Genomic DNA, 18,334 nt, shown 5'->3' with positions numbered 1-18,334 from the left:
AAATATATACAAACAAATAAATAAATATATATATATATATATATATGTATATAACATAATAAATAAAGAAAGAGAAGGAGAAAACCAACCACACACAGAGAGAAACATGCACTCAAAGCAAAGCTTTAAGCAGTGTGTCTCTGCTGCTGCTGCTCTCTTCTCTTTGCTTTAACTTGTTGTGCACGGCCACAATATCCCAACCCTACACTTTGGCATATCCTCTATAGAATTAACCCCACCTACGCCATCCCCATCCCCATCCCCCACCATTAATTATATGCACTCTACCTCTCCCTTTAAAATAATTTAATAGTTCTGGTTAGTTGTAGTAATATTATTATATCTACTTTTATATTTCTCACGATTCTGTCGAATCTGTCTGTCCCTCTCCAGCTGATCCTCCTCTCTCTCTCTCTCTCTCTCTCTCTCTCTCTGTGGGAGAAGAATCAAACACCATTCTTCTCTCTATATATTAGTTTTTTATGACTTACATGAATATCTTACACAGCTGAGCTTCACAAGTTCTCATTTTGTTTTTTTTGGTTTTCTTTTGGGATGGAAGAAAGAGAAAGGTTTTAGCGTCACAATCAAAATCAGACTATATACTGAACAAGTAGGTCAATTTCGTATATTTCTAATGCCTGCAAGCAGAGATTACTCATCATATACTGTGATAAAAGAAGGCCTGACATATTTTGTTGGTCTTATTACTAATACCTACTTGATGACCTATAGCTATAGCCACTACATCAATATCGATCCATCACTATTATCATTTATCTTTTCATTAAAAAACAACAAAATACAAATGAAACCAGGTATATATATATATATATCTGATTATCAATGCACGAATAAATATTAGTTCCCTCCCTAGAATCCCTACCCAATATAAAAGAAGAAGAAAACAAAAACCAATTGATTAAAAAAAAACATAGGGTTGTGCAAACATGTTTTGGCCCACAGATAAGGATCAGGTAAAAAAATCTCAGGAGTTTACATATTCTGTGAGATATAAGTTAAAGTTGTAGTGTCTCAGAGACTCAGATAGTAACCCATAGCCATACCCTAGAAGCAACTATATATTCAGTGGACAGTGAGGTTGGGGACGATTTGACTTTTTTTTTTCTTTCCATCAAGTTAATGTGAGATAAAGTAGGTCAATTTTATTCCTCGGAAATTGAAAAGCAAAAAAAAAAAAGTGATGGAATATAAAGAAGAAGAGTAAGAACCGAGGTCAATTTTATCCTTCATTTCCGGTAGCTCTTCTTTCTCTCTCCGAATCACTTAACGGACACATGCATAGAATTGCCAATAAAACATATGCATAGAATAACAAGTTTATATACAACAACTTCGAGGCAAATACTAGTTACAACATTTTCTTGCACCAAAAAGATAATAATATTTTTCTAGTGCTGTTTTTTAAATATAGTCATATATATTGTATTTTAGCTATAAATTAAACATGAAAACTGGTCCAAATTAGGAGTTAATTAATGGATCATCTCCATCTGCCATTGTCATTATTAATCGGCATGTGGAGACATGAGAGAGAGAGAGAGAGAGAGAGAGAGAGAGAGAGAGAAAGAGAGGCATCAATTCAATTCAATGCCAAATATATCAAAGAGAAGAGAAATGACCAAAAAAAGGTTGGGTTTCGTCCAAACAAACACAACAACTACATTGGCCAAAAGGTTACGTCTGAATCAGATGGAAACGAAATGATGGATGGATGTCTATATATCTATCTGTCAATGCCATGTTGCACCAACCCTAGCTAGCCCTGCCCTGATCCCTCACTCATATATAACTCTCAACACGCAAGCCCAACCTAAGGTAAGTAAGCCTTTGCCTTATTGCCATGCCTTGTAACCATCTTATCACTCATGTCAGCAAGCAACCAAACACCAAACTAGACTTAGAACCTAGCTAGCCACATACATATAGAGCTTATATATTGACAAACAATAATTTTGGTACCATATTAATTTTAATTAAGTTGGAGGTCCATTACATTTAATTTTCCATTGTTTATAGCATATGGGAAGAAGCTATACATACAATTCTTCTCCTATATGCAGACAACTTGACATTATTACCGTGTAGACGTCATTGTAAACATGGAGGAAAGCAGGAAGGTGTGATAGAAAATACATGGTGTCCGCACGATTATAACGTTTGAACATCCGCATAAGAGAAAATCTAGCTATACATATCTGTACATACATGTGTATATATATATAAAACAAGGCTAGGGCTAGGGCTGGGGCTAGCTAGAGGAGATCATATATTGTTATTAAGAGATTAATTAAGTGGTCCTAATTATTAATTAAAGACGAGAGAGAGGACAGGAGAGATCCCTAGCTAGCAGGTGGGTTTGGGGATGTATGGTGGTAGAGGAGGCAAGGGGAGAGCATGAAATGGTCTATTTTGAGAACTTTGATGGTGTTGTTGAGGGGACAGACGGCATAAATTAGGGCAATAAATGGTGCAAAATCAAAAGACAGCCACAGGTATATACGGCTACTTAGTGCTAAAAACAAGAATATATGCTCATTCACCTGCATGCCCCCTTTAATCTCTTGGAAAAGCATTCATTGGAGGAAGGGATACAAAGGAATTTTGGGGAACAAGGGAGTGGTTCATTTGCAAACAGCATCCATTATTTTTATTAATTTAAACATTTCCCTTTCTCAATTTATTAGTTAATTAGAAGAGGAAGTTAAGGTGGCAAGGTGGGAGTGCATGATAGATTAAGTATTTTTCATTTCAACCAAAAGTGAAGCATCTTAATTAATTAATTAATTAATTAGCATTAGAAAGAAGATATCTGATTAAGTAGCATATAAATATATATATATATATATATATATATATATACAAGGAGACACACAACCCTCTAGAAGAAAACGATGCTTAAAGTACTTCAAGATATTGAAACTAATAAATATTTAATCAATAAGATATGCTCCACTTCGCCACTGTCTTTGCTTCCAAAAGGCCGAAGTTTGGTCATACAATTAAATAAAGCGAAGAAAAAACACTAAATAAATCCCAATTGTAAGATGGATTTATATAACACATTAATTCATGAATCAATGATCAATCTCAGTCGATAACAAAAAGAACAAACTGTGATGGTTCAGAAGCTCTCGCTATAGGCTATAGCTTGCTGTGTCTTCATTTCACATGCAAGTTGCAACGTCCAAAGAGAGAGATTCGCATTAAATGGTACTTCTACTCTTTGCATGTTTATATGCATATACTGATCATTCATCAGCTTAGTTAGGGGGAGAGAGAGAGAGAGAGAGAGAGAGAGTCTTCTCTTTGATTGGAATTTCAGTGGGTTTCTTATCTGGACACCCACTATAATGGCAACTCATATCTTGCGTCTTAATGCATTCTTTTTTTCATATACGCCTATATATATATATATATATAAGAAGATGAAACAAGAAAGAGAGGATAGCTTTAGCTAGCTAGCTAGATATATATAGCTTTCAAATTAATTGATTAATTAATTAATTAATCATAATTAGTGCCAAGAAGAAACAGAGAAAAGGGGACGATTCTGCCAACCTAAGAAAAAAGAGTCATTGATTATCCTCAGCTGGTAACCCTCGGAAGGATAATGAAGCCTCAGAAGCAGCTTCGCTTGCGAGAGAGCAAAAGGGCTCAAAGCCACGTTCTCAAACCCTGCCCTCCTCAACATCACCTCCCAATACGTCTCGTACTTTTCGTGCCTTTGCCTTCTCCTCCCCTCCTCCGCCCCCACCACGTCCCTAATCTCCCTCCCCATCCACACATCCTCCACCGCCTGTCTCTCCCTGCTGTTCGGCGGCAGCGTCGCTTCCAAAGAGTCGAAAACGGCGCCGTAGTGCTCCAGAGCTTCCACGAACCGGTTGAAGAAGAGAGGGTGGTTGTGGTAGGCCTCTTTGTTGGCGATCGTCAACACCTTTGGGTTTAATGACTTGATCTTCCGGAGGAAGAGAGAGAGCTCACGTGAGTCGTCCGTGACGAGGGTGTGGAGGTAGAGCACGCAGTTGACGGCGAGGGCTTCGTTCGGGAGGAGGCCGAGGGTTGAAGGGCTGATTATGTCTGACGGTCGGACGGCATCGTTTAGGACGAGTGGGTGGAAATGGAAGGCGAGGCCGAGGGAGTTGGCGAATTTTAAGAGGCGGTCACCGGTTTTGAGGAGGAGGGTGAGGCTGTGGCCCGTGGCGGTGATTCGAAGCATGGGAGGCGGATGTTGGACGGTTCTGTCGCTGTTGTAGGAGCGGTCGGCGAGGGCTTGCATCAGTGGGGGCCACTGGACGCCGTGCATTATGTCAAAGTCGAGGATGTGGATGGAATGATGGGATGAGTCTATGGCTTCGAGGATGGCTTGGTTGGCTGTCAAGTGGCTGAATCTTATGAATGGGGTTATCCGGTTTAGGGTTAGGTAGCATGAGTGGAGTGCCTCCTCGTTGTTGTTGTCGTCCTCCTCTTCCAACAATAAGTAGTTGGAGGAGGAGGATGCGGCCGCAGTGGCGGCAGTTGTGAGTGCCGCACTAGAGCTAGGGTTAGGATTATTGAGGCGGAGGGAGAGGGCTTTGACAAACTGGTAGGTCAATCTCTCGGTGGAGTCTCCGAAGGGGGAGGATTTGGAAGACAAGAGGGAAATGAGGCGGCGAGCGGAGGAGAAGTCAAGCTGGGAAATGAGCTCGGCGCAGGTAATGAGCAATTGGCGCATGTGGGTTGGTGAGGTGGTCATCAAGCCCCTTGGCATTACAAATGGCTGGTGAGAAATCTGGTGAGCATGGAGATGGTGGTGGTTGTGGTGGTATAGTTGCAGATCTGAGATATTGCTGATGTTGGGTAATTGGTAATTATGATGTGGATGATCTTCTTGTTGATCTTCAAGAGGCACTTGTTCTTCTTGTTGTTGCAGATGGGAAGAATTGAATGAGCCCATGAGCATTTACTTCTTGATCTTTCAGCTGGCTTAGCTCTAGCAAGCTGCTTTCTTCAAGAACTTGGCATCTGCTAGCTGCTGAGTGTATAGAATGTAAAGGCGCAGTCATATATAGATGCAGCAGTAGCAATAAGTAGTAGCAGCAACTGTGATACCAGGTATATTTGGGGGAACTGGTCTCTCTCCCACACACATATTATTGTATATAAATGGGATATATAACAAATTAATTGCAGAACAAGGGTTTGGAAGAGAGAGAGAGAGAGAGAGAGAGAGATAGAGGGAGGGTATATATCAATTGTACGATCTGATCAGTTCTTTAATTTGTTGAAAATGAAAATGAGGAAGGAAGATATATATATATATATATATCATGAGCAGATTCAGATCTACTCTCTATGAGTAAGAGGGGGTTTTTTTTTTTTTTTTTTTCATTTAAAGTATAATTAATAAGAAAGATAAACATATATATTATATATATGATGATCTCTGATGCTGTGGAGCAGCTTTCCATGAGTAAGCATTATCTACCAGAAACAGGCAGCAACTGAAATGCTTGCAGCAGTCAGTAACAGTGCCTCTGCACAAACATTACCCTCTCATCTCACGAATTATTATTTTCTCTTCTTTTTTTTAATATAGATTTTTTTTCTAATTACATTTTGGTTCTTGCATATTGCTAGCAAACCAGTGTTCTTTGTTTTTCAGATATCCATATCGATCCCATATTGCAGCCCACTTATAGATTAACAATATATATAATAGTGCTATATATATATATTTTTATGTAATTAATCTGTTTTTTTCCACGCAACAACGATGTGTAAGATATGTCTCTTTCAACGTTATTAATCACATTAACATTGTTGATCACATTGACTACTCCATCCAACAATGGTGGGCATCCACAATATCTCCCAAATGCAATACATATACGTATATATATATATATATATATGACAATGTTAATAAGCTAATATTCAATTGAATCGATAATTTAACAGTCTAACAACGCAATATAATATGTCAATGTATCTGATAAGAGAATATCTTTGTATATCCATGCAGTATAATCAAGTTGAATTAGGATACGTATATAAAGGACCATTCAATTTGAGATGGAAAAAAAAATGTTGGTCTTTCCAGATTGAATTATATTCGAGGCTCCTGTTGTTTCAAAGTTTGATCGAACCATCTGCCTCGATAGATTTTGGTCAATGAGAATCAATGGTTGACCTGGGAAGTCAACTTAGTCCCTTGGATTATTAAGTAAACAAATCATGGTATAAAGTACTGGCTAGCTATAGCTAAATTGTTTATGAGATGAATTGGCCACACACGTCTAAACTTTTACACATTGAAAGTTACCTAACAGTAAGAGCATCACAGTGGGGGATGTATAAAGGGGTGTATGTTAAATATACACCCATTGTGATCGAAATCACCCGCAATGGGGGGTGTATATGAATGTATAATTACATCACCACCTGGGAGATGTATATTTAGATGCAATTGTACATCTTTTTTTACATCTCTTGCAGGTGGGACCCAACTGCAAAAAGGTGAGGGAAAATGGAGAAAAGTGGCTTTACACCCCCGAAAATACACCCTCTCATTGGAGCAAAAAGCGTATTTACACCCCCCGGAGGTGTAAAGGGGATGTAAAAGTGGCTTTACACCCCCGAAAATACACCTCCCACTGTGGATGCTCTAACAAACTAACTTTTACACAAACACACAGAGTTACCATATTGTTATTTACTTTTGTACTTGGACATGTAATTTCTAATCTCAAATTCTATGACCTACTTTCACCTTTGCCATGATGACCTTGAATCTTTCAAATTCGCACATGCAGGAGTTTGTGTTTCGAATCGAACGTGCATTTATGAAAGCTGGAGTGAACAAAATTTGTTGATTTTCTTTTTATAATATGAACAATTTCTAGAAAAGAAAGTCGTGGTCTTGCTTTGGGGGTTCCTTATGATATTCTTGTTGGAAATGGCCGTTAATTAATTAATTACAACCTTTTTGTAGCCGTATATATAGATTTGTGATCGTACTACCATAGTATTCTATAACTTCTCGGATTTGTGGAGCTGGAGGTGCAATTAAGTTGCTTCCTCCTTAAAAAACAAAAAAGAAAGAAATTGGATTGCGAAAATGGAAAAATTAATTAAGCCCCAATGTGAAGTTTCGAAATTAACCATATTCATGGTTAAAAATTAAATTTCTGGTCAGTTTCGGTGCAGAGAAAGAATCTTTCTAGGACTTATTGGTACATAAATATATAGGACTGTCAATATAGGAGCATGGCTTTCATGCATCCAGGTCTTTGAATCTTGATGAGGTGAACATAATATTCTCCAGCTTCTTGTAGCTAGGTTTGTCATGCATGCATAAGAAAACTATATTAGTTATAAAATCAAAAATCAAAAATTATAAAAAAGTATTTGATGTCCCATTTTGATATACCAATAGCCTAGCTAGCTAGAGCTAGCTATAATAATATTTACTAGTTATTATGTGCATGCAGCTCCAGTAGTGTAATGGAATGTCTGCAACAGTTGGCTACCGAGCTAGAAGATTTCAATATTGTTATATTTATGTTATGTATGATTACCAATTCGAAAACATAAACAACCCTTTGCAAAAAGAAAAAAAGGAACAGAAAAATAGGTTTTTTTTTTTTTTTTTTTGGTGTTGGTGTGGACAAAAGTGAGTAATAGAGTTTTATTAGATAAGAGGAGAACCACATACAAAAACCGGACAATCTCCTAAGGAATTATGTGAGTGTCTCTACACATTTGGGCTCGGTCGTTGGACTAATTGAATAGCCTTACTCTCACTATCGAAACTACAGGACTATGATGGGTTGTAGCCTAGATAAGCTTTGAACAAAATAAATAAATAAACCTATATCTATATGGCCCTCCAAGTCTACTGCCTTTTGCTTTGAGCGAATCCTCTCCTCCTAATCGCTTAGCAGCCTTGTTTGTTTGGTTTTTTTTTTTTTTTTTTTTTCTGTAAAGTGTGCTGTTTTTTGTTTTTTGTTCACCAAATAAAAAATAAAAAAGAAAGCTCTTTAACATTAGACTCAATAAAATCCCTCGCAAGTCTTTTAAACCACAATTATATACGCAGTAAGCAGTGGGAAGAGGCTTTCAAAAACGGAATAGTATGTTAACCTAATTATATTCTTCTTGTGTTTACAACTAATATATATGTGAAACTTAATTATTTCTTTTCAATAACAAAAAATTCAATTCTCTCAATGATCGCAAGGCACAACTTGAATAGATACACTTTGAATTATATTTGTTGACCATACATTCATTTTGAATTATATTTGTTGACCATACATTCATTTTGATAGTATGTATATGTTTGATTATATTTAACATGTATTTGTCTTATAATAAAGTATAATAAAAATTAGTCAATGAAAAAAAATGATTAGAGTTTAAGCTAAAAAATTTAACTAGCCCACCATAAAAAAATTCCTAGTTCCGCCCTTATCCTCTCAATCGTACCGAAAGAAGGAATCCTAATTACCTCAGATAGAGTGCCCTCAATCCCCTTAAATTGGTTCCATTTTGTTCATTTCACCTGGGGTGGAGCCCTGGATATATGATCAATATAGAGCACGGATTGGCATCTTGAGAAAAAGGAAAAAATATATATATAACGGCAGAGATATAGAAGAAGGCTACTTCTGTTTAGGCAATGAAGATTCAAGGGACACACAACAAGCCAAGCCTTCTCTTCTCTTCTCCAAAAAAAAAAAAGTCTGTCTCCTTGTGTTGCTCTTGTTTTATTGGTTGCAATCAAGTGTGTTTTCGATATTAGATCTATGCATATTTCCCAAAGTGTAAAGTTGTTGACAGAAAAACACCCTGCAAGAGGCTTCTTCACCGTCCTGTCAAAATAGAAAATACCACCTCATTCATATCATACCTTCTTCTTTTTTTCACAACAAAACTCCTAAGGTACCTAGTTGAGCCCCACGCCCCACGACCCACCACAAGAAATGTCAGTGTGTTATGTACGAAATAGCTTCAAATTTATCTTACCCTCCTTTTACTAATATCTTCTATATTATTGCGGTGGCCAGAAAAATAGAAATATATATATATATATAATTAGGTCATCTGGGTATTTATGTGAAAAATTAGGAGTTATCACGTATCCTATGATTATTATTTGACTCTGTTATTTTTCCGTAGATTAAATTAATTTAAAATAATTAGACTATCGTTTGTATCATTATTTGAAAAGGAACCATATGAAATATACTTGCATGTTGGTGTTTTCTGAACATCTTTAAACTCAATAAAACTGCCGTTTTTATATTAAAGAAAACATGTTTTCTGAAAATCATTCTTTGAGTGTTAATTATGATATGATTTAAGAAGTTCCAATGTAGACAAGTACAAGGAAGACACTGTTGATATCCTGCAAAGTAAATAAAAAATTATTTCAGTGAGATGTGAAATCAACAGTGCAAGTAAATAATAAATGTGTACCGGTTCTGCAGGCCGATTGTGCACACATGCAAGTATGAAATGAAAGATCTAGAATATTAATAATAATATATACATATAACTCAGCAAAGAAAACCCAAAAAAAAAAAAGAATTTTTAAAAGAGAGAAGCATCTGCAATGTATGAAGCAGTAAATAGGAGAGGTGGAATTTTAGGGCAAAACAATTGGAGCAGTTCGTTTTTGTTACTTCTTTTTCTTTTCCTTTTCCTTTTCTATCCTTTCTTCCTTACAAAGTTACAACAAACAAAGTGAACACGCAAAGCCTTAAATGTGGAATATATTGCTTTTACAAGCAGCTGCTGCTTCTGCTTCTGCTTCTGATGCTGCTGCTGGTGGACATAGTAGCTATCTAGCTAGCTAGCTTAACCCTGATCTTCGCTCAACGCTGACACCTGTGTGTTTCCTTGTTTGTCTCTCTTTGTTGGATTCGATGGATCTTCAGCATCATCATGCCCCATGTGGATGGGGCTGCATGCCTTCATTTTCATTTCATTATTATTCACTATGCCAATACTATAATTTGTAATATAATAATGCGAAAAGAGATACTAAACAAGTAATTAACAAAATGAAATAGCGTCGATCCTAGTTTTGAAGTTTGAGTTAAACATTTTAAGGTTTGAAGTTTAGTTGGTAGTGTTTTCTTATCGGGGTTTATGTACATTGTCAAATAAGTTCGAATCAAAGTTCGAATTAAAAGTGACTTGCCTATCACACTAGTAAAAGGGAGGGGGTTACCAGATCACTCATCTGCAAGTTAATGTTTTTTTTCACTGGACTAAATCCCGTTAACCTAAATTCTAAACCCTATTTTTAAATATTATATAGACATACTGTGAATCTAAGTCATATACACATTTATGTGAAAAAATCAAACATGATTTGATGATCCAAATTCTATAACATAATCTTATTATCTTGTGAAACAGTGAGAGATTGCACTTCTCAAAGTTTAGAAAAATAATTGAAGAGAGAAGTATCTGAAGTCAGATAAAAGGAAAACACAAAGTTTGTAGAAGCAAAAGGAGTAAAAGCCCCACATAGCAAAAAAGCTCTGTTCAATTCTTCCCTATAGGTGATGCAATCAATTGCTCAAATTCCTTGCTGGAGCCTGGAAGCCCATATATATATATATATATATATATATATATATATATATATATATATTTGGTGTCAGCAGTATTTCAATGGGTACTACTGGGCTCACAGAATCAGAATTGATCAATGATTTACACAAGCAATCCTTTCAACTCTTTCTGTCCCAACTGTGTGGCCCCTAAATCCCCCCTCGCACGTGCGGAAATATAGTTTTATTTGGTTTTTGCTGATTATTAATTAAGCATGCTGCTAGCATAAGATGAACGTCATTAGATTAGATGGAGCATCTGGATCTGCGCATGCAACAGTTCTCTTCTGTTCAATTGCGTTAAAAATTATAACTCAGAAATGACAAGCTACCAAAAGTCCATAGTTAAAAGGATCTTACAAAACACTCTTATAAAACTTAGACCGTTGATAGATACATACTTTTGTCTTACCAGACAGTCTGACAACATAACTATGCGCTTATTCTAACTTATCGTTCGAATTTGTTGATAGAGATTGTTATCTTACTCAAGTCTCTCACAAGTGATGTTATTAGACTATTAATTTAAAGTTCCGAATGAAGATTTAATATACTTAAATAATGGTTCACTTCACATACAAGAGAAAGAGAAAGTTTCTATTGCTTCACATTATTCAATTTGCGTCATGCATGCATACATTTCAGCATGATATGCCAGCTGAGGTGAAAAGGCATCTAGGTTAGAAACAAATCACTAGCAAACAATAGTATTTATAACATGCAGGCCAAAGATAGAAACACTTGCTCGCTATCCCTGTGTGCACTCTCTAGCTCTATGTGGAAATCAATTAGAGGTTCTGATGAAGATCCTTTGTCTGCTCGCACAAAACAAGAGATATTTCATAATTGCTGCTCTCTTTTTTTTCTTCTTTTCCTCTCCAATTTCATTCCCAGATATACGTAGAAAGCATCTTAATACAAAACTTTATCCACATTTCTCTTTTTTTCTTTTTCTTTTTTGGTTGAGGAAATATCCATCCACAATTCTCTTGCCTTTCCACTGCATTCTGATAGTCACTAACAATAATGTATAATATATATTAAATTTAAAAGGCATCTTAATACAAGTACAGTTTTCTTTTAAATTTATGCCTTTCCCAGGATGATTAATGAGTATATAGCATAAAATCATGCTCCAACCTGCAGAGGAATCTTCCGTCTTAGCACTTTTGTGCACAGTCCTAAACAGTTATAAACAAAGTTGTGACAGCAACAAAACAGAACATCAAGGGTTCAAAAATGCAAAGAAGAAAGAAAAAGAGAAAGAAAGCATAACAGCAGAAACAAACTATGGATCATCAACTACAACTATATACACAGAGACCTCCTCTCTCTCTCTCTCTCTCTCTCTCTCTCTCTCTTTATTTTCTTTTTGTTTTTCTTGATGAACAATCATCATTGATATTCTTCTGCCTAGTTTTCAAATGTCATAGGCTTTTGTCCAATCTATATATAATTTCACAAGTAGCTTCCATTCTCCTGTACATATGACCCAATATTGCAAATGACTGAATTATTTTATTCAGCTCAGTATATGAGAAATGGACCCAGAATAAACACCTAATTGGGCCTAACCCAGAGTACAGCCCTCGGGCCCCAAACCTCTCTCTTTTTCTTTTTTTTTGTGTTCTTCCTTTTTTTGATACAAGCGCTATCGTGGGAGAGGAGAATCTAACTTAGGACCTCTAATGCAGGGGTAAATGCTCTTAACCACTTAAGCTACAAGCCCCTTACAAAACCGATTTCTCTTCATAGTATCTTGCTTCATTTTGAGATGCCTACCCCCGAAAAAGAGGGTAGTGCCTGACTGAAATGTCCAGTATGTCTTTTGAGTATCAATGGTTTGCCTCAACTGTGACGGAAGCAAACCCATAACCTCAGTGAATTCAGGCTCCACTGTACTTTGACCTACCAATGGCATTTTCAGCCAAATTAGTGAAATTACCAAGAAAGAATAATCAACAATTAGTTTCACTCCAGTTGCTCTATCCTTAACTCACAAACTATTTTATGAGAACTTGTCAAAGTCTTATTAAAAACATGTCAAATGCCAAGCTGCCCGCTAGCTAGGCTTTGCTTCTGTGGGGATTTAAAAATAAAAATAAAAAACTAGGCTGAAGAGGATTGCACCAAGAAAGGGTGTGCATGGGGTTGACAATCCTCCCCCGCCAAATAAATCAAATTTGTAGAGCGTACTGTAAGCAAAAATGTCTACAGAGAAAATGACAAATTAACACAAAACGACAGCTCAATTGCACTAGACTACAATATAGTAGTTGTCCATCCATATTCCAAAGGACAATATCACCAACAACATCTGCGCGGCCACCACTATGGTCAACAAAATAGAAGCTTCTTAACATATAGTGGCTAACTCATTTATCTAGGAATTGTTCGATACCTGTGGATATCGTATCTGGCAACCTGAAGCCTCCAGATTCTCTTACTGGATGTGAATTTGAACAATCCGATTTTTCGAGAAAGAGGTCCTGACACAGGTATCGTTTATGATCTTTTTTGCTAAGATTGAAATGGAATGACAGCCTTTAGATGCTTCATAGCCACTTTTTTCTCCAACTGGCAGCTCTTTTGTCACCAGATAAGAGTCTGGGAAGGCTTAACAGACTATTAACCCGGGTAACACCTTCCAAGGCTGACCAGTCCTCATCCTCTGTAGTTGAAATACATTCTGCTAAGCTTCTTTTAGACTGGCCCTCGAACTTCGTAGGAAGCTTTTGTTCTGTTGACTCAAATATGGGCACAATTTCATCAGAGCTTCGTACAGTACCCGAATGCTCAAGAACGATGGCATGAGAATCACCGATTTCTAAATCTTCAGTCTTCTCATCTGTTATTGCCATCCTCTCCGTTGCCTCTCCATTAATCTTTGACACATCATTTTCTGTCACAGCCTCAGCACCAACAGACAACTGTTCTAGAAAGAGGCACACAACAGCACAATCATCATTCTTGGAAGTAGGGTATTTGAGCCTCCAGGCTCTAACGGCACAGTCTACAAGAGCCCTGGCTGCTGTGGTGTGACCTGGGGCAGAAGCTACAATTTCAATAGCCTCCTTATTTGAAAGGACATCCCAGACCTGTACGATGTGCAATTTATTTATCTCCTCTATTTAGGGGGCAAGAAATCACAAAATATGGAAAGGAAAGAAGAAAATACCCCATCAGTGGCCAGAATAATGAACTCATCTCTTTCTGTAAGTTGGCGATAGTAAACATCAGGGACAGAAATCAAACCAAAATCCTTTAGACAGAAATCCCCAAAGGCTCTAGCCATTGCCAAACCAGGAGAATCATTGTTAGGCAACCATACACGAGCAACTTCTGGCTCATCCTGCAAAGCAAATACCCTTCCCTTGCATTGATGGATCCTAGCAGATTCCGCTAATTACAGAAGATTCAATAAATTTTGATCAATGGACCTTTATTTAAGACTTTTGTGTGACTCTGAGAGAGAGAGAGAGAGAGAGAGAGAGAGAGAGAAATACCAGGAAGATCAGGCTTCAAGTCTACTGTCAATTGAACAGCAATCAAAGAGTTGTCTTTGTCTCTCGTTGCCAGCACAGCTCTCGAATCCCCAACATTTCCAAGTACAAGATTCTGACCCTGAAAAACCATACATCTACAAGTTAGTTTTTTCAAAACTCCCACGAAATTTCATCATCTTCGGCAAGTCCAGTTTAGCCTTCAACTTAGACCACTTCTAATCACTCCAACAAATGCCATTATGATAAAGAATGCCCATCTTAAAAATAATAATTACGAAGAAAAGAAGAATAGAACAGGGATGACTTACTTTAAACTTCTCGGTGTCATAGACTCATAATATTGATAAATAAAAAAACTAAAATCACTTACCCAATGATCAGATTTCTTATTATCATATTAGAGAAAATTTGATTAGGAAGAAAGAAAAATAAGAAATTTTGTATAGAACTGTATAACCTCAAAGTTTGCAGAATCCTTTGACTACAGAGTGAGTTTTTATATGAAAGATATAAAATACAAAACATCTTCAAACTAAGTTCCAACATATCTTACCATTTTATTTGACCGTATATTTCCATTTTATTTGAGGTTACGCTTGATGACAAAAAGCATCAGCATTTAATCTTCTTGAAACTTAATTTCGCATATTTATTTCCTTTCAGGAGGGGGTGTCTTTAAGTTATACACAGCATATACTTATAAGAATTAAGTTCTCCCCTGCATCAACAGTATTTTCACAAATTCTAAGTTTCTTTACTATCATATATACATGTATATATGTATGCATGTAAGCACACAAAGAGAAAGACGCATACATAACACACACATGTGTAGAGGTATATTACAGGAAACCATTGAGGATGTTTCATGAATGTTTACCTGTTTTACCAATGTAACAGCAGTCGTGCCACTGCAGAAGCAATCAATTGTTGGATGCAATTTTAATTCCTTATCCATTAACCTGAAAGCCTTTAAGAATGACCTTTTTAGTGGTAGATACATGTCAGGTAGTTTTTCATTTTCCTGAACCTCCAATGGCTCACACCATTCATCATCGATGCTTGGTGATGCAGTTTCCTCAATATTAGAGTTTCCATTTGCATTTTCAGTCATACTGAGATTGCTCAGCTCACTGTTTGAATTAGCTTTCCACTGAGTACATAGTATAAGAGGAAGAGAATCTCGAACTTTCTTCGCAACCATGTGACCAAATGGACCGTGGCCATCAAATACCCCACAAAATATTGTATCATTTCTTGTACGGAAATTCTGTAGCACAAACATAGGAACCAAATCAGTACGAACTAATTCAAACCAATGACAAGAGAAATGGAAAATATGTCATATAAGGGAACAACCTTTCAAAATTCTTGCAATTTGACTATACTAATTCATTGACGTACGGAATTCAACATTATGGTGACAAACATCATCATTCTGTAAACCTAACAAATTCCAAGGCTTGAATAAAATTAAAATTAGTAGTACTATATCGATTCAGGTATAGTAGTTGGCCTGAATACGTTCTGCAAGTGCTGTTTTTTTTTTCTTTTGATTCAGGTCTCCCAACCCTTGAAATGTCAGTTAGCCATACCCTAACCAAATCACACAGGGATGGCAGGATGAAGAAGGGGCCTTGCAGCACAAAAAGTAATACCAGACTAACTAAAAAAATGTAAATCTGCAACAAAGTTCAGTGTGCCAACATGCAGGGCATTTGTACCGTGATTCCTCACAAGGATCATTCCAAAATCATACTAAGGTACTGAATTAGCCATCTATGACCTGAAGTGTGAACATGGGCAGATAGATAACTAAAAAATAATAATCTAAAAATAGACTTATGTAGCTCACAATTCAAGTCAACCTGATTGAAGCACCAACATGATCCATATTTATCAATCCCCATTTCCATTAAAACCCTCTACTACACAAATCATCCTGTCCAAAACCAAATACATTTGCCAAATGGGTTTTTCCAAGTAAGCTGCAAAAACATGCATTTTGTCCCTACAAATGTAATAAGACAATTCACAAGTACAGAAACAGTAGTAAGGATTGCTGAAATGGGGTTTTGATAAGCAATCAAAGTTAGAAACTTTCAGTATGAGTAGGTGAAGACAAACCTCCCAGACAAGCATGGCGTCTTGATTGGTCCCTTTCTTTCCTTGCTGAGTATACAAGCAGGCAACTTTGCTACCTCCATTGGCGATCAATCTACCCGGAATATCAATCTCATGACCCAAATCTTTACAACCAACTTGGTCACCTCCTGTCTTCTTTTTCTTCCACCTTTTGGAGCTATTCTTGGTCTTTGGAGAAGCATCATCAGCCGAGTCTACTGTGCTCAGCTCCACCGTATCAATCCTCTTTCCCATGCCTTTGGACGTAGAACAACAAGAACCCATTTGATATTCGATACTATTTCGATACTTTACCAAAATCCCAACTTGCCAAATCGGATCCACAGATTCTTATGATGTGGGTTTTGTTTGTCTCACAGATTCAATTCAAACAGGTATAAGGCCACTGTAGGGAGATGAGTATTTGAGTATTTGAGTAGGTACAAAACTTTGGCACAGAGTCACAGACCCAGACTATTTAATAACCAACACGAATAAGAATAAAAATAATTTTAATAATTATAATTAAAATGAAAAAAGCTTCATGACATTTGAACACAGTGACCTATTTTGCAAGAGTTTGTTGACCTTCTTCAACCTTCATTCACCTTCTTTCTCTTCTTATTCAAAATGGGTTCTTTTTCATTTCTTTAATTTCCACCTTTGGAAATATCAAAGTTAAGTAAATAAATAAATAAAAACCATAAAATAAAGTTGTGCATAAATATTCATCTACTACCACCTCTGGTCCATTGCATAACATTTAATAATCGGTTGCATCATGTGACAAGCACGAGAAAGACACTATTAATTGCTATTACCCCACTGCCTTAAATTTTAAATTATAAAATTAAAAATTAGAAGAAAAAAATAAGATTTTAAAAAAAATTATAATTAAAAAAACCCACTTTTGCAACATCAAATGCTCAAGTCTCACAGCTAAGCTTTCTAAAGTGAATCATTTAGGGTTTAGTTTTGGATCCAACATTGACATCGTCAAGTCCGTCCACAACCGAAAGAGTTTACTCTCTTCCTTCATGGACTGTCTAATCTGTTGGGGCAGTGAGGGAAATATGACACACTTATTGTTTCCTTGACATGGTTTTGTTTTGTGCTCTCCTTGGTGTTATTTGCTAAGAACAAATAAATGGTTTTGATTTGAATATGAAAGCCTTCGTGCCTTTGTTTCTCCGAGGTGGCATATTCTATATAAATCTTGGGTTAAAGCTCTATCAAACAAGCACCAAGCACACCACATAGAATTCCATATGATACTCCAACTACAGTTGGATCAATAATTTTTCATGTTTTCTCTCAGTTCTAACGATGTTTCAAAGATGAGGTACAAACCAATTACAACTTTTGAATATGTCTCCCCCTTCCCCCCAATAGAACACTTGTAGCCTTAAAATAGTGGTTTTGGTTGCATCTAAATCTAATATAAGGTGGTGTTTGATTGTTGGAATGGAATGAGAATTGTATAAGGTGATGTTTGATTGTTGGAATGGAATGAGAATGCAATCAATTCCATTTGGTTGGTTGAAATTGAGAATTAGTTGAAGAATCAATGCTTAATTCCATTTCACTTGGGTTAACCATCATGATAGAATCAAATATCCAAGAATTCGGATTCTAGGATGTGGGTGTTGGGTGTGTAAGTTGGCATTTTAGTCTTAAGTCTCAATCATGAGTCTGGAATTCTTGATCCATAAGATTCGAAGTCATTAATTGAGATCTTGGATTTCTCATCCAAGGTCCTAAGTATTTGATTTAGAGTTCTTGATATGATTTTTTAAATTTAGAGTTCAATGCCTTAGAGAAATAGTGGGACATAAATCACTAATAAGATCAATTCTTTGATTAAAAAAATAATACTAATAAGATCAATTAACGAAAATAGAGTATTGATCCTATTTTTTTCCTTTTACACTGGTTTCATTATACTATGATTTACTTTTTGCTTACTCAATTATCAAAAATACAAACAGAAGAGGAAGAATTGCAAGTAAATAAAATGGGAGTGTGAGAAGCGCCATTAACTAAAAAATCTAATTCAGAAGAAAAATAAATAATACA

At 36.4% G+C, this 18,334-nt stretch overlaps 2 protein-coding genes across 2 annotated transcripts; both read right to left on the bottom strand.

The window, feature by feature from the left end:
- Positions 1-3,538: 3,538 nt before the first annotated feature.
- Positions 3,539-5,263, bottom strand: LOC110750837 (scarecrow-like protein 18). The gene has a single exon (XM_021951209.2). It carries the CDS (start codon positions 4,961-4,963, stop codon positions 3,539-3,541), a length of 1,425 nt encoding a protein of 474 aa, XP_021806901.1. The 5' UTR covers positions 4,964-5,263.
- A 7,351-nt stretch (positions 5,264-12,614) lies between these two features.
- LOC110750836 (putative protein phosphatase 2C 6) lies at positions 12,615-16,854 on the bottom strand. Its single transcript, XM_021951208.2, has 5 exons — positions 16,262-16,854; positions 15,015-15,404; positions 14,135-14,252; positions 13,807-14,030; positions 12,615-13,726 (listed from the first exon to the last, which is right to left on the bottom strand). The coding sequence occupies exons 1-5, from the start codon at positions 16,541-16,543 to the stop codon at positions 13,184-13,186; spliced, it is 1,557 nt and encodes a 518-aa protein (XP_021806900.1). The 5' UTR covers positions 16,544-16,854; the 3' UTR covers positions 12,615-13,183.
- Positions 16,855-18,334: the final 1,480 nt, after the last annotated feature.

The sequence above is a fragment of the Prunus avium genome, chromosome 6 (genome assembly GCF_965620075.1).
Source record: "Prunus avium chromosome 6, drPruAviu1.hap1.1, whole genome shotgun sequence".
Lineage (NCBI taxonomy): Eukaryota > Viridiplantae > Streptophyta > Magnoliopsida > Rosales > Rosaceae > Prunus > Prunus avium.
This window is presented reverse-complemented; position numbering and strand designations above follow the sequence as displayed.